Source organism: Pogona vitticeps, chromosome 8 (assembly GCF_051106095.1).
Source record: "Pogona vitticeps strain Pit_001003342236 chromosome 8, PviZW2.1, whole genome shotgun sequence".
Lineage (NCBI taxonomy): Eukaryota > Metazoa > Chordata > Lepidosauria > Squamata > Agamidae > Pogona > Pogona vitticeps.
Genome location: NC_135790.1, coordinates 11,172,212 through 11,190,062, shown reverse-complemented (window position 1 = coordinate 11,190,062; position 17,851 = coordinate 11,172,212). Strand labels below are relative to the sequence as shown.

The 17,851-nt window shown below is 39.4% G+C and overlaps 1 protein-coding gene and 1 long non-coding RNA gene across 2 annotated transcripts in view; one reads left to right on the top strand and one right to left on the bottom strand.

Moving 5' to 3' along the window:
• The window catches only part of KCNU1 (potassium calcium-activated channel subfamily U member 1), a 138,379-nt gene extending 132,846 nt beyond the window's left edge, over positions 1 to 5,533 (top strand). Inside the window, exon 25 of the mRNA XM_078379691.1 lies at positions 961 to 5,533. Coding sequence (XP_078235817.1) covers positions 961 to 1,071 — 111 coding nt within the window. The 3' untranslated portion in view covers positions 1,072 to 5,533. The remainder of the gene's footprint in view (positions 1 to 960) is intronic.
• A 3,107-nt stretch (positions 5,534 to 8,640) lies between these two features.
• On the bottom strand, positions 8,641 to 15,454 carry LOC144584184 (uncharacterized). The gene is made up of 2 exons (XR_013538280.1): positions 14,755 to 15,454; positions 8,641 to 12,750 (listed from the first exon to the last, which is right to left on the bottom strand). It is a non-coding gene; the product is annotated as an uncharacterized LOC144584184 (long non-coding RNA).
• Positions 15,455 to 17,851: the final 2,397 nt, after the last annotated feature.

Genomic DNA, 17,851 nt, shown 5'->3' with positions numbered 1-17,851 from the left:
TAGCGACGATTTATCCGGAATGGATTATTGTCGCTATGCGGGGCACCACTGTTGCCTATAACTAGAGAAACCTGTACTCTTGCAAACAGGTCCAGATAAATCAGCCTCCTTGATGTGTCCTCTCCTGGCCTGAACAGCAAACCCTATGTGACTGTTTTCTACCTGATGCTATAACGAAAGAAAGGAGTGGCTTCTAGGTTATCAAATCAGTTATCAGTTCTTGCTCATCCCTCTTGCCACACAGGTTTCCCCTTCGCTTCCTGGGCAAGCAAATATCTTAAATTTTTTCCAAGCATTCTTCACTGTCCCTGTACAGTGGTGCCTCGCTTAACGATTACCTCGTTAAACAATGAATCTGCTTGATGATGAGGTTTTTGTGATCGCTTTTGCAAAACGATGTTTTAAAGGGCTTTTTTCACTTCCCGACGATCGGTTCCCTGCTTCGGGAACCGATTCTTCACATTACGACGATCAAAACAGCTGATCGTCGGGTTTCAAAATGGCCGCCCGCTGTGTGAAATGGCTCCCCACTGTGCTTTAGGACGGATTTTTCACTTTACAGGCACCCGAAAATGGCTGCCCTATGGAGGATCTTCGCTGGACGCTGAGGTATTTAGCCCATTGGAATGCATTGAACCGTTTTTCAATGGATTTCAATGGACTTTTTTATTTCACTTGACGAGGATTTTGCTCTACAGCGATTTGGCTGGAACGGATTATCCTCGTCAAGCGAGGCACCACTGTACTTTATAATCGGTTTCTGTTTCTTTGTCTTCAACATTTGAAACAGACCACCACACCTGCTTGGAACCAGCCTTGCCAGAAGAGCAAATACGTGATGTATTACCTAACACCTTAATCTGATGCAAAGAACTGCTTTATGCTATTCATTTTATCATGGAATATTAATACGGAGTCAATGTTTTCCTTTATCTTTCCCTCTCTCTCTTCTCTTTGCAGCTTTACTTTGGAGATGTCTTCTCTAGAGCACTGGACGTGTATGGCATCCTATGCCTTGGTCTCTACCGTTTGAAGGAAGAATCCAATCTATATGAATATAGGAAAGTATAGTTCAATTGAAAATTCCTCACAGATACAGCCATTTGACTGGTTCATTTAAAGCAAAAACTTTGGCATTGATCATTTTGGACCAGATACCACAATCTGCATTTATTTATTTTTTTAAGTTAAGATAATTAATTCATAGGAACATAGATACCCACAAATAGGATTAAACATTTCTCCATCACATGACATTCATTGCTCTTCCTGCTTTCTCTTCTTTTAAATTTAAACCATCTCAGCCAATAGCCATTGTCACTTATTGTCACAGTGAATTCCAGTTTGTTTTTGGCAGCCAGCATCCAGTTCAATATTTATGTGTGCATGGAGCTGCAACTACTAAAACTACCACAGCTATCTCACAAGGTTCCAATTGTGCATAACCTATCACCTCATGAGATCATCACAGCAGATTCCATAGTTGGAGTTGTATGCCTTGAGTTGAATACTACCCATCCTTATCATTGGAGACAGATATGTATATGGTGCATATTCAAAAAATGGATTGTTTTGAAATTTCAGTATGAGGTAGGTTTTGTATTGGTTTTGAGCTGAAAATCTAATGCAAGAATTCAGTTGGTAGATCAATTGAACCAATGGTTTATTTGAATGTTGACTCACCAAGTACCAACATTTTATCTATACTTGAGCTCCTACACAGAGCGTGGTGACATGTAGACTCTGAGTGAGCAGAAAAAGCCTGTAGACTGGCCCAACATTCCTCACCTTAAATAAGAGTTTTTGTTTGCATAGCAGTTTAAAATGGAAGTCTTCAGGATAGATTTGAATAAATGTTCCGCCCCAAATCTTGACAGGAAATTGAGTTATACAGTCGTGCCCCACTTAACAATTACCCCGCATTAAGACAAATCCACTTTACGATGATGTTTTTGCGATTGCAATTGCGATCACAAAACGATGGTCTAAATGGGGGAATTTTGCTTAGCAATGATCAGTTCCCTGATTTGGGAACCGATTTTCATTTTATAAGGATAAAAAACAGCTGATCGTTGGGTTTTCAAAATGGCCACTGGGTGCTTAAAATGGCTCCCTGCTATGCTTAGGGATGGATTCCTCGCCATAGAGGCACCAAAAATGGCCACCGTATGGAGGATCTTCGCTGGACAGTGAGTTTTCAGCCCATTGGACCGCATTGAATGGTTTTCAATGCATTTCAGTGGGCTTTTTAATTTTGCTTTACGATGTTTTCGCTTAACAGCGATTTTCCTGGAACGGATTATCGTCGTTAAGTGAGGCACCACTGTGTAACACTTCTGTTGAACTTTATATAACACTCCTGTTGAAATCATTCTCTCTGTTCCCATAGTCTTTTTATTCTCCCACTTCTGAGTAGAAAAATGAGTAGTGGAACAGCCAATGTAAGATTTAACATGTTATCTCAGTTTTTGAGAACTTATATTTTCATTATACAGAAAGAATGAATACAAGAATTCCATATGAACCTACCCGGCACTTAAAATCTAGCCAGGGGACCCTCCTAAAAGAGCCATCCCTCAAGAAGGTAAGGGGGATGGCTTGTAGACAAAGGGCCTTTTTGGCAGCCTGCCCCACATTATGGAATGCCATCCCAAGTGAGATTTGTCTGGCGCCAACATTGATGATGTTCTGGTGCCAGGTCAAAACCTTCCTGTTCCAGAAGATTTTTAATTGAAATAATATCAACTGTGGGTCCTGATGGCAATTTTTAGAATACTATATATATATAAGAATGTAAGAATGTGTTATATATATATAAAAGAATGTGTTATATATATATAAAAGAATGTAAGAACTTCTCACTATGCCAAAAATGAATAAATTAAAATATTTTAGCCACATTTTAAAATATAAAATAATTTAACTTATAAAAGAATATAGTCAATAATCCTAAGCAATTAAAATATCGACCAATTATGCCAAGCCAGCAAGCAATTTCTAATGTCTGGTGGTATTTTCCTCCTTGCTCTATCTGAAGGAGCCTTCATTAATATTATTTACTTCAGTCAATAGCTGAGGTTGAATATATTTATTATTTCTACCAGCAGATATTTATACTATTAAGAAATGTTTGTGAGGAACATTACTAAAATATATACATTTGCAATTATTCTGGCCAACTGGTCATAAAAGGAGATGGGCATGAATTAAAAGATGGATGACCAAATTCATTCAAAAAGTGAATACTCATATGTATGATTTGTATGATAGTCATACAAATCAATGCCCCTGAAGAATACGAATCAATTAATTTAATGATTTTTGATTCATCAATTTGTTGGTCTATAAAACACCACCCCAGACACCTAGAGATACTGAAATTGCAGGGAAACTTCTACTGACTCTCCTTGAATGAATGAATTTATTTATTACGGTCAGGTGACCAGCTCTTAAATCATTTATGGCTTAAATATACAAAATGCAGTTAAAAAAATATACAAATAATTCATAAAACATATTATGTGGCTAAAATATACAAAATGCAGTTGAAAAATGTACAGTCAGTTCATAAAACATATTATGGGGTTAAGATATATAAAATGCAATTTGAAAAGTATACAGCCAATGCATAAACCATATTACAGTGATGCCTCACAAGACAAATGCCTCGCAGGACAAAAAAACTCGCAAGACAAATGTTCCTATGGCTGCGCTTCGCAAGATGAATGTTTTCCATTTTTTTGTCCCTGCCTCATGTTTGCTGATTTTTTAATTATTTTCTATGATGTTTTAAAAGTTAAAGGTTTTTATTGAATTTTTTAAAATCATCTGCACAATATGTATGGCTTTAAAGAGCACTTAATAAACCCTTTGTAAACCAAATTTGACTTTGTTCCGACTTTTTTTGCCCATAGGAATGCATTAATTAGATTTCAATGCATTCCTATGGGAAAACGCGGTTCGCAAGTTGAATTTTTCGCAAGACAACATTAACCGCGGAATGAATTAAATTTGTCTTGCAAAGCACCACTGTATATGGTTAAAATATACAAAATTTAATTTAAAAGTGTACACCAAATAATTAATTTTTACTGGTTGTAAAATCTGGGGAGAATAAAATACAGCATGTTTATAGCTATCCTTTGAGCCATTGTCCCTTCGATTGGGACCACAACATTTCTCTATGCTCAACAATAAACCACCCTTATGCTAAAACCAGTCAAACTGTGAACTCAGGAAACTATAAGGGAATGCTGTTCCATTGCTGCTGCACAAAATTTTGCTCCAGATCACTGACTCTCCTTTACAATCCTTCCGTTGGTGAATATAAGGTTCCAGGCACCTGGGTTATACACCCACAAAGGGGTCCCCCCAGGAAAGTGCCCTTTAGCAGCTGGCTTGAGGAAACCCAATCTTTACCAAACTTGGAGGAACTGTAGAGGAGAGCCAGGGGAAACTTCCTCATGATTTTGGTGTCTCTAGGTGCCTGGAGAGAATTTTCTTGGGAAGGCCCTCTTTATGGGTGTATAACTTGGACATCAAAAACACCAATTTCACCAAACTTGCAAGAATAGTAGAGGAGAGTCAATGGAAGCTTTCTTGTGATTTTAGTGACTGTAAGTGCTTGGAGAGTCATTTTATCGGGTTTTAAAGACAAAAATGAATCTGCAAATTGATTTGTCATTTCATCAGAAAAAAACCATAAATTCGTTATTTGTGATTTGTCAACCTTGATGAATCATGATTCAAAATTAATTGTCATTTTAATTATTTGTGCACATCTCTACTCACAGCCATTAAATGAAAACACTGAGGGTTTTTTCCCCTGTTCCTCTCTTAAGAGCTTTGTTTATGTTTCTTCCAACGTTCTCAAAAGAAAACAAAGCAAAAGCAAACTTTGGTCTAGACAATCTTGCTTTTAAGGATCGATTTTAAAGCAAACATTACATTTGATTACAATATCTGCTAAACAGAGAAGTTTGATAATATTAATTTTTCTTATGCACTGCAAAATGCCAAAGTCTGCCAACAAAAAAAAGAGAGTTATAATCTCTAAATTATTGTCATTTTGAATGATGAGTTTACATTTCTTTTTGATGAATGTCCAATTATTATGGATTCTTTAATAAGGTATCAGTGGATTCAGTGGTTGGGAATAAGATATGGTATGTAGGGTTTGATACACTTTGTGACCATCTCCCTTTTAGTGGTTCTTCTCAATGGCAATGTTGTCTAGGGTTGTTGTGTGTGGCAGTCAAATAACATCTGGAAAGCCATTGGTTGATGGCCCATATTCTACTCTGGCTGACAGTGAGTCTTCAGCTTTCCAGTCAGAATTGTATCCCAGACCAACCTGGATATGTCATGTATCGAAATAACAGCCAATGGTGTAGACAAGCCAGCATACATAAGGTTGGAGCATGTAAAAACTTTGATTAACAAAACTAACAATGTTACCTACCATTCTTGTATGACTTCCTTGTCCTATCTATGCCTAGCTGCAATCCGTATTATCTCTGGAAAGAAAGAAAAATTCCCCAAAACACCAAAAGCTTATGAACTTTTTGTACAAAATAGGTGGGGGTAGCTTGGTCTTCAACAAGTGATTTAAGTTTGCAAAAGACCTGATCACTAAGGAGATGAAAACTACTAGAACTGATTTCTTTATATTGATCAATATAGTTGCCTGCATTTGTTGACTGAATTACTGTAAGTCATTTCGGAGCAGCCCCTGCCTTTCTTCTTTTTTTCATAAGAGTTTAGGTCTTTGCCATACTAAAGGCCACACCAGGTTTTAGTGAATCTTCATAATGATTAGATTCTCCTATTTTGATGCTGTTGACTTTCCCTCCCTACAGGTATGTGATTGTTCGGCCGCCCACTAATTTTGAGATTCTCGCTACTGATCAGTTATTTTGTCTTGTTCCATTCAGCCTTTCAGCAAATGACCTGACAAATATGGTAAAGTCTTTCCCAAAGGTCAAACGAAAGGGTGTCTCAAAGAAGAAAGATAAAGTGATTTTACCATAAAATCCCTACAATCTCACAAGAAGTAAAGAATTTATTCTTTATTAAGTTTGTATGCTGTTTTGTTTTGGGTCCCCACCCCCGTTTGTCCCTGGGATACTATGGAGTAATGCCACTGTACAAAAAGACCACTAGTATGCTGTGTGGAAATCTAAAGAATAGTCCCTATATTCTTTTTTTCTTGCTGATTTAAACTGTCTCAAAAAGACACAGTTTTATAGTAATGTGCACATTTTTTAAAAAAAATCACAAAAAATATTCAAAATCCTTCAGAGACTTGCCCCCATCCCCAAGAAGGAGCAAATATGTATACTGGCTAAAGTAAGGGTGGATGGATGGGCCAAATCAAAATGTATATGCCTAGAGGTATTCAGTTTAATCACAGATCATGGTGAAGGACCCTATTTGTTTCTTGTCACTGTAGCATTTTTTATTGACATCTAAAGACTTGAATCTAAGGATGGAAAAGAATTTTGTTGCAGTCAAAAGTCTAGAGGATGTATCAGTTTGGCATCTTTCGTGATTTACTGTGAGACAAGGAGGAGATCCAGCCTCAGAAATTTGCCCACTCGGAAGTTTGGTGGTGTTTTGGAGAAATAAAATCTACACTAAACCAGGTTTACATTTGGAAATGCTCAAATGGCTTAAAATGTATACAGTCGAAAATACACACAGCTACAGTTTGATCATAGAGGGACGTGGTGGCGCTGTGGGCTAAACCGCAGAAGCCTGTGCTGCAGGGTCAGAAGACCAAGCAGTCGTAAGATCGAATCCACGTGACAGAGTGAGCGCCCGTCGCTTGTCCCAGCTCCCGCCAACCTAGCGGTTTGAAAGCGTGCAAATGCGAGTAGATAAATAGGGACCACCTTGGTGGGAAGGTAACAGCGTTCCGTGTCTAAGTCGTACTAGCCATGTGACCACGGAAGATTGTCATCGGACAAAAACGCTGGCTCTATGGCTTGGAAACGGGGATGAGCACCGCTCCCTCGAGTCGAACACGACTGGACAAAAATTGTCAAGGGTAACCTTTACCTTTTTACAGTTTGATCAGTTGAAAAATGTGTGTGACCATCCAACAACTGCATCTAAAAATGGTACATGAGGAAAAATTGGCATGAAATCTGTGCAGATTCCCGCGAAGGAACAAAACACTGCTTTGCAACCTGATACCAACAAAGGATGGGGTAGAAATGCAAGTGAGATTTGGGGAACTGCGGCAGAATTCAGATCCTTATTTAAATCTGAAGTACAGCCAAAGATCTTTATGGGAGACCAAATTACTAGAAAGGCATAATGTGCGTGTACCTTGACTAGTGCTCTTGCCTTGTTTCAGAAAACAGATCAGGGTGAAAGGAAAAGAGAGTTGGGTTTTCCCCTTTCCCTTAACACTAATTAGATTTGAAAGACTGCAGTTTGAGCCCAGCCACCGCATACTGAGAAGAAAGGAGCCCAAGCAGCTGATGCAGAGTTCAGACTAAACTAACTGCAAACTCCCTAGAGATGTCCCAAGGTAAATCTGATAGTCTCTGTCATTTATAATCATTATCAGGCCACTGAGCTCACTACATTTGTACCGGGGAGCCAATTATGTGATCCCTGAGGCTGGAGACAAAGGTCTGCACTTCCTCTACTCTTTTAAAGGGAAAGCTCCATGTTTCGTTTCAAATAAATAACAGAAAGCCAACCATGAGTCTTCATACAGAAATTGGAGATGGCAGAGACTAAGCTGGACATAGCATAAAAAGTTGCCTGCCTTGTTCTTCAGCTGATCAGTATCTTCTTTCACAGGTCTCTCACACACACATCTCTCCTTGGTTTGAAACATAATCTGTTCTAGTAAACAATACAAAGATTGAATTACACACGTGCAGACCATAATTTGAATGTATTCTTCCTTAGTTGGTGCTGTTCTGTGCTAGCAACCCACTTCCAGCTTATGGCAACCCAGTGAATTAGCAGAAAAAGGTACCGCTCGTACTTATAAACTCAATGTGATAACTTCGTTTCTTACTCCATCACTTAGCTGATCTTCTTGTTGCCTTCAACTTTTCCCAGGGTTATTGTCTTTTCCAGTGAGTCTTGTTTTCTCATGATGTGTTCAATGTACAATAGCCTCAGTTCAATTATTTTTGCTTCTAGAGAATGAATTTGATATAGGACCCACATATTTCTTTTTCTGTATCTTACAATATCTGTAAAGTTCTCTGCCAATAGCATATCAATATTTTTTTCCTTTGAGCTTTCTTCATTATCCAGCTTTCTCATGCTCTTAGATATACAACTTAACAAGGTGAAACAGTTTGAGTGCATCAGGGAAGCTGAGGACAATGCTAGACTCCATTCCAGGTCTGGACTCCTAGCAGTCACCCAAAGCAGAGTGGTCAAAGCTTAGACACCAGGCTAAGATGCATTCAGGATTAATGGCCACATCAGCTGAAGAGAATGGCTGATTCCAATGATGATGGAGGCAGAGAAATTCCTGAAGGATAGCTACTGAAGAGCAGCAGTAATGGAAGTAGTGGAGGATTTTTAATGCAGAACGATATTCAAGCTAACTTTTACTAGTACTATGCAGAAGGTGGCAATGGTTAACCCCTTCTGAATATTTAATCCTTTGGGAACCCTATGAGGAGACAGTTCTTCTCCCTTTACAGCATTTTTATTCTGCCAAAGTATTCTGCTCTTCCTTTGTGGTTCTTCCCTCCACCCACTATACTTAAAATAACTTTAAACATTAATAAATAGTAGTACAGGTGTAACTTGAGGGCATCCAGATATTGAATCTGGAGCCAAACCAAATAAATTGTACAGAGTCAAGAAGAGGTCTGAATCAAAGTTAAATTTCCTTGCAGTGGATCAAATATCAGTTTAGATACCCCTGCTGATTCATCAGCAGTTTTGAATTGCTGGGAAAAGGGCAGTGCATCTCCAAAAAAATGCATATATTTCCCCCTAAATTCTCCATAAATATTTGTGATCGCCTAGGTTCATTTTTGAAATGAAAAATGTGGTGTGACCAGGAGAAAGATAAGGCAGGCAGGACAAGAAACAGAGTAAATAATGATAGATGACTGATTTTCCAAAAAAGGGAGCAGGAGGGACACATTTGCAAATTTAAGGGATTTTCAGGGAGATCTTTCTGTCCCCTTCAACATACTGTTTTAACAAAGCACCAAAGGAAAGTCTAAGCAATACTGCGATTATATGACAAAGATGGTATATTCTGGATGAAGTTCATTTGTCTATAGTCTGTTGGAGCAAAGGCAATAAGGAGTCTTGCGGTAGCTTACAACACTAAGAAATTTCAATGTATTCACGAAGGCTTTCATGGCCAGGATCTAATGGTGGTTGTGGGTTTTTCCCAGCCACAAGGACCGGTGATCACTACACACAAAAGACCAGCTAACGACACCCATCAATCACAGTGACAGATAATCTCTCCTTATCACAACAATACACCCACAACAAAAAGACACTGATCACCATCATCGCCCATCTCCTGAAAAGGACAAAAGCTGATCTCACAGCGATAAATACTCAACTCCCAGATAAACTGCACCAGAGCACAGAGTGCTACTCCTGTCCTCTGAAGATGCTGGCCACAGAGACTGGTGAAACGTTAGGAAAAACAACCTTCAGAACACGGCCTAAGAGCCCAAAAACCCCACAACAACCATAAGTAATTTGACTTGGTATAAACTTTTGTAGACCACAGGTCACTTCCATCTGAAAATGTGGGCTGCACTCCATGAAATCTGAATTTTGAATATGTTCAGTTTTCAGCTGAACTCTGAGTATCTGTTAGGCCTCTAGAATTTTGATAACAGTATATGCTGAGATTTTTAAAAAGTGAAGTAAGAATAATGGCAGCCTTGCCAAATGGACTCAAGCAGCAGATCAAGAGAGAAGACCTAGCCTCTGCTGCTTTCCTTTCAGATAAAGAAGAGGGAGAAATTTCATTCCTATTTATTTTTCTAAGACTACAAAATCCCAAATTTCTTCATGTTTGGAATGAAAATGAGAGGAAGGGGAGTGAGATTAGCTCTGTTCGGACATTCAACAAATCTGACAGTGTGGTGAAGGAGAATCCTAGCCCTGCCTGTCATATTTTTTGAGTGGACAGCAACAGTGTGGGGAGGAAAATATCTGCTACATGTAGAGCATCTTCCTGCAATCAGAGACCCTGAAAAAAATTGGGATTCCTAATCACATGGAGTGGGGGCCATATGCAGCTAAAACTTTCCTCTTCAGACTGTAACCCTCTGAAAGAAGAGAGCAATAGGCAGAGTCAGGGTTCAGATTCTCCCTTTCCTCATGCGGTCCTTGTCCAAACACCCAAACAGGGCTACTGAATATGGTAGAGACCACCAATGACTCATTGCAGCCCAGTGGCTGGGGATCATGGTGGCCCGTGCCTTCACTGGCAGCCTTAAGGTTTTCCAGAAGATACCATGGCCACTTTACCAGATTTTCCACCAATCAACTAATCAGGCAAAGGCCAGGCAAAAGATGGGGCACCTTGGAGGCAGACAGGAGTGAGGAAGTTTTCACTCCATCTCATCTAGCGAATGTGTATGTGTGAGTGTGAACACATGCACGCACGTACGCACACACACACACAGCAAGTTACCTGGTGTGCACACCCCATCTTAGTCTGCTTCTGCATTTCAACCACCTTCACATCCCTTTCTTTAATGTATCAGAGACGGGCAGTTTCTTGGAGTTAATTATTATATACACACCATGAATACCAATACGGTTGAATTGCTGTTCATAACTGGATTTTGACTGTCAGTAATTAATCTTTGTCATAATGTTATTGGGGAATGTGTTAGTGATATAAGGGTGGATGGTCACATCACATCTTATCTGGTTGGAGGGGTAAAGAAGGGGTCCCCCCCTTTTCCAGCTTGTGGATCCCAGATCTTGCAATGAAAGCTGGCAGCTCCCAACCTCTGGCTCTGCAGCCAGATACTTGACACCCTACTTCTTGTCACCTTGGTCTCTAATACAGGAATAGCAAATTTTGATTCATCTTTGATTCACGCTAACTACCAAACGTATCATGTAAACCCAAGATCTAGTGTCTTCTGTTGCACCAAGTTATTTGATGCTGTAACTAATGCACTCCTGCATGTGGGTGAAAATTCCATGTCAGTTCACTTTCAAAGATGAATCAAAATTTGCTATTCATGTTTTAGAGACTGAATAAAACTGTGGTTTAAGTAATCTAAATGCAGTTGGAAGCGAAACAGGCAGATTCTCCCATCCTTTCTTCAGACTTAAGTGCAACCATCATCACAATTCAATCAGAAGAGAAAGCTGCTGCCAAAGAAGACCAAAAGTGGAGCATCTGACCATACAACAGTCACCCACAGACTGAAGCTGGGCCATGCAGGAAGAGGTGTTTTATAGGTCACCCCCAAATTCCATGAAATTTCAGGCATTTTCTCTATGAAACAGGCTATTTAGTGACATGTGGGTGGAGATGTGATGTATATATATATATTATGTATATACAGAATCAAGTGTCCGGTCATCTACTGAAAACATGTATGGTATTGTGGTTAGAAAGTTGGACTTGAATTCTGGAGACCTGGGTTCAGTCATGAAACTCAGTGGTTGCCCTTCTATCAAAATTTGACAGAAAATTACTGTCAAATTTTCTTCATAAACGTATTAGAGGGTAAAGTGAAAAGAACTATCTATACCACCTTGAGTATACAGTGGGAAAGCCAAGACAGATTTAAAAAGAACGTAAATGAATATGGGTGGAAAAGAGTTTCAATGGATTTAGTAGTTTTAATGAAAGCATTATTTTTACACTTCAGACCTGTTGTGGAAAGAACTTTATCTTGCCTTGACAGTTCACACATCTGAGAGGCATACAGAGCTTTTTGAAGAAATAAAATATATGTGTCTCTGCATGCATTTTTAAACGTGAATACCTAAAATCTACACAACTGAAAAATGGAGTCATTTTCAGTCAATAAGAAAAATTTATAAATTGGGCAACATACATAAATACTGCATGTGCCCATTAGTAAAATGTACACAAATATGCAGGAATTCCCCTATAAAAATCCATCCCTTACAATATCTTGCAAACTAATATCTTCCACAAAAGAACTGGCAGGAGGAGTGCAGACAGGACTGAGAGAAATGCAACAAAATCAAGCCAGATTCTTTTCACGTTTCCAACACCTACTATAGAACATGTCCACTTAGAGAGAACTTTGTATTGTGTATGTGTGTGGGGGGGGAGAGATTCTACTTTCCCTACAAGCAGGTGGATTGTTTAGTGCCAATAGCAGCTTCTGTCACCTCAGAAGGGCTCTCATTGCAGAGGTGTTGGTGCTTACAGTATTTGCAGAAGGGAGAGGCTTCCTTGCAAAGAACAGAAAACAGCCTTTCCCTCGTTCGATGAGAAGGGAGCAAAATACAAACATCACAGGTGAAGTCTTGCTTGAGAAAAGTGAGAAGAGAGTGATGAAAGAAATGAGATGTAAAAGTATTTTTTTGAAGACGTGCCCAGCTCGAACAGATCTAATCTGTACTTGAGGGAAAGGAACCCAATATCATCTGTCAGTCAGGGATTAGAACTTGTTTGAAGGGATTTTCCAGTCTTTTTTTCAGACAAGGTGGGTGGTTTGACTGTTTGCTTATGAAGGTAGATTTCTTTTCTTTCCCTAGGATGCGTTTGGCTTGATTTCTCTAGTGATTCTAAGAAGAAAAAGTGACATGAGATTTTCAGCTTGTCATTTCCTATCATTTTTCACATAGGCATAGCAGATCCAGGGAGGCAATGACAGGAAATACATTGTTAATAATAACCACTATGTTTGCTGCACACTGCAAACCTAAGAGCAGGCTACGAAGCTTCATGCTTAAAAAGCTAAGAAGACAGAAAATGTTTGATATATCCTGTCAACATACAAGATTATAAGTCCCAAGGGCCTAGCAGGGGTCCAAGCACATTCTAAGACCCCAAAAGGCCCTCTATATAGAAAGGACTTGGGCCATTGGCAAAGCAGTCCAAGAGCCATTCCAGTCATGGAGTCTGAAACATATGCTTTCTCTCTGAAGCATTTGTTTAGTTCTAGGGGAGAAAATGTAGCTTGGTAGCAGAACACATGTTTTGCATGCAGAAGCTGTCGTCCTTGGATCGGAGAGCCAGTTACATAAGAATAGGCAATACAGCTATAGATGGCCAAACTGGCTGACTGAGCTAGGAATGTGAAAACTCCTTGGACTTTATTTTATTGAGTTTCTCCCTGCCTGTAGTTTCTTCCTTTCCTTGTTTCATAGCAGATTGTGAATCCATGTTTCTTTTCATCCTTTCTTTTTTGAGGTGTAAAAAACCATGCTTTTTTGGCATACAATCTTTTAATTCATTTTTTTAAAAAAAACAGCCACTTTGATATGCATTTTACCAAAATCCAAAGCATGTTCATGCACATTTTTCAAAGAAACCCAAAGTTCTAAGCATTTATTTACATATAATGCAACCTAGTGTGGTGTAGTGCAGTGGTTCTTAACCTTGGGTTACTCAGGTATTTTTGGACTGCAGCTCCCAGAAGCCTTCACCACCAGCTGTGCTGGATGGGGTTTCTGGGAGTTGCAGTTCAAAAACACCTGAGTAACCCAAGGTTAAGAACCATTGGTGTAGTTCAGTGGTTCTTAACCTTTGTTACTTGGATGTTCTTGAACTGCAGCTCCCAGAAACCCCAGCCAGCACAGTTGGTGGTGAAGGCTTCTGGGAGTTGCAGTCCAAAACTCCTGAGTAACCCAAGGTTAAGAACCATTGGTGTAGTGGATAGTGGGATGGACTAGGACACTAGAAACCAGGGATCGAATCCCCTCTCGGCCATGGAAACTCACTGGGAGTGTGGAACTGGCAAAACTAACTCACCTTGAAAGCCTTATTAGAGTTGTGATAAGTCATTTCCAACTTGACAGCACACAACAACAATGCAAAAAAAGATAAATGAAAATCAAGCCAGTTACTTGCCATGTCTTCCCAATCAAGGGAAACTAAAAGACATCCACATACTTTTACTACTATCCCTTTGCTTTGAGAAGCATCTGATATATGGCTGTATGTCAGTCCATGTTACTCCTCCATCCCCCATTGAGCAGATTACATAAGATCACTTCCAAGGCAGAACCTGAGATTCTATTATCTTTATACAAAGTGAAGTCAAATGTTGAAGCAATCCAAAACACAGGTGTGCTGGCAGGCTATGCAAACTGAATGATCAAAAGTACGTTTTCCCTACAAGCAGGTGGATTGTTTAGTGCCAATAGCAGCGGCTTTTCCCATGCAAACAGCTGTCATGGTTATAGGCATTTCATGTATGTTTTCATCCATCCAGTTTTCACTTAGACCAAGAGAATGTGATTATTGCTTTGCTTTCCCTATATGGCCTTTATCCAGCAACTCTTACCACATTGCCCTAAATTCTATTCTTATCTTTTACAAGTCATAAAAGATTTTCATATTGCAATTTGAAACTCCTACTCTGTGTGTCCTTTATTTCCAAATCTGCTTCAGCTTTGGAAATAAAGCTGAAAATAAATAAAGCTTGGAGACAGAAACTGAAAAACATTTCCTATGAAAGGCAAACTTATTATTGGGTCAAGCCCTTTTTTGCATAATGCTATTATCACCTGAAGGAATAATCACATTATAGGTAGGCCATGGAGCATCAAAGTGGATGGTCTTACCTTTTTGATGTTAGCAAGTCTTTTATTAGACAAGGCACCAAGACAGCTGATCAAGACTTAATGTGCTTCGTGGAGCAAAACATGGGCATGATATGTGGAAATATAAAGAAAATCCACAAAAGAGATTCTGCCCTGAAGATAAAGCTCTGAATTACCAGCAAACATTTGCTGAATTCCTGTTGCTTAGAAGAGCAAGTCACACTAGAGTAGGCTCATTGAATCAGTAGGGGTTAGTGGAATTTCCTGCTCCCCAGGTTCCATTGATTCAACAGGCCTAATTGGAATTCACTATGTTAAAGTAAGTCACAAGTAGAGTCGGCCCATTTGAATTAATGGAACCTATGGAGGAGGTGACTCATCAACTCTCCACTGATTCAATGAAGGTTTTAGCCAAAGAGCAAAGATTGTATTGCTTGGAGACTACATTGTAAGGGGAAACTTTGCCTCTATAAATGCTTTGGGTTTCAGCTCCAAGATCCTCCAGCCAGCATGACCCAATGGCCAAGGACAGTGGGAGTTGTCTGAAGGGCCAAAGTTTTCCATTCCCTGACGCCTTGCAGCAGTTGCATGATTGCTGCAATGTTTTTGGAGCTAGAAGCCTTTGTTAATAATCTATATCAAAGGTCTGTGGGTGGGTGTGCAGCATAAAAAAAAAAGAAGCCACAGCACAAAAACCCAGACTTATCCATCAATCACAATCCCCATGCTGCCAGAAGTCATGTAACTGCATAAAGAACTCAAGGACCTTTTAGGGGGAAGAAACCCCATCTAATTAATCACAGGTGAAACATCTTGGCCCTTCTCCAACAGGCTCAGAATATCTGCCAAGCTTTGATGCTAATTTTCTTTCTAAATAACCCCTAAAGAAATTTATGATTATGTAGTTATAGTGATGAATAAAGAGATACTTAGTAAATTGAACAAGGGTGGAGGGTGGGAGAAAAGTCCCACTTCTCCCACCCAGCCCTCCAGAATGTAGCACATTCATCTTTTTTACATATGTGTTCCCAATGGAAGCTAAATACCAATTTCCATTCATGGATACGCTCTCTTTGTTTCCAAAGGTTCATTCATAGATCATACTCTAGCTCTCTTTCCATTTTCACACATCTCTGAATTTTGCAATACTGTTTCACAGCATAAAAATATACCGAGATCCGTTTTAAAACACATATGGTTAAATGCCCATAAATTATGTGTTTTGGGATAAAATGTATATGAAAACAAGGATTGCATGAATAATATAGATACAGAAATGTGTGGCTTATGAAAATATTTCCAAAAATAATATTAATGTGTGTGTGTGTGTTTAGTCGTTTAGTCGTGTCCGACTCTTCGTGACCCCATTGACCAGAGCACGCCAGGCCCTCCTATCTTCCACTGCCTCCTGGAGTTGTGTCAAATTGGTTGCTTCACAGACACTGTCCAGCCATCTCATTCCCGGTCGTCCCCTTCTCCTCTTGCCGTCACACCTTCCCAACATCAAGATTTTTTCCAAGGACTCTTTTCTTCTCATGAGATGGCCAAAGTACTGGAGCCTCAGCTTTAGGATCTGTCCTTCCAGTGAGCACTCAGGGTTGAATATTAATGTACATAATGTTTTTTTAAAATTAAACATTTTTACAGAAATACGACATAAAATCCCTGATCACATGATCCATCACAGCAGTTTCTCCAGTTGGTTCTCAAAATGCATAAATACCTAGCAGGCTCCTGCCCAAAATATATTACACCAAGAACCACTGGTAGGACTGCTTACATACACGTGTGAAGCCAAAATCTAGTACTCACAAGTTATTTCCATTGATCACAGTGAGAACTTCTTCTGAACAAACATGCACAGTTGCACTATGTGAGCCATTGTGTTGACATGGATAGGAAGCTAATTAAATTTTCAAAAATCTACTGCTAACATTTCCAGCTGTAAGAAAAATAACTTAACATTTGTTTCTAAATACTGAGTTTTAGTGACAAGCTACTAATTACAGGAGATAGAATAGAAAAGGAAAAGAAAAACACATTTCAGGGTTTTAAAACTTAAGTGATAAAGAGCAATTATGTGAATTTCTCACAGAAGAACTGCATCTTTAAACCAAACAAAAGACCAATTTTTTTTAAAAAAAGTTATTGCATATGGAAAAACCCACGTTATCGAGAAAAAACAAATGAGAACAAGGAACAAAACATTTTTTTAAAAAACCTAAAAACTCCAATCACACTTGTTCCCAATTAAATGATTCAAACAACAAGGAATAGCATCAACATAAAGAGAGTAGAAATTTCCACAACAAGGAGAACGGCAACCATGCTAGCTTACGGCAGCAAAAACAAAATACATTCTGAGGCTACTCAAACACTAACAAGTTTCATTTTGCATAGGCTTTCATGGGCTGCACCATCCCCAACATGAAGAAATAAGAATGCGGATGTTGGAATCTCTTGTTCTTTTCCAGGAGGGAAAAAAAAAAGTCTTTCCTTGTGAGAAATCTTCAGATAAACATCTCATGAGAAATCTTGCAGGACCTGCAGCTTCTCATGTACAGAAGAAGAATGCCCAATTCCTGTGTAGGATGGTATCTTGTCAAGACAACGTCTTGCAGGAGAACATGCAGTTATCTAGCTCCCCTCCATCTGCTGGAGTATAGTGTCCCATCCTTCACTATACTGCACCAGATAGGATGGTTATGTCCATCACAACAAACAGCGATGCACGCGCGCGCACACACACACTTTCTGTTACGCATGGAATGTTTCTTTCTGATGAGTTATTCCACATTACAGTGGTGCCTTGCCTGACGACGTTAATCTGTTCCAGCGAAATCGCTGTAGAGTGAAATCGTCATCAAGCGGGGGGAAAATCCCCTTGCTTGACGACGTTAATCTGTTCCAGCGAAATCGCTGTAGAGTGAAATCGTCGTCAAGCGGGGGAAATCCCATTGAAACGCATTGAAAACCGCTCAATGCGTTGCAATGGGCTAAATACCTAATCGTCCAGCGAAGATCCTCCATAGGGTGGCCATTTTCCAGTGCCTGTAAAGTGAAAAAGCTGTCCTAAAAACAGAAGGGAGCCATTTTGCACAGCGGGTGGCCATTTTGA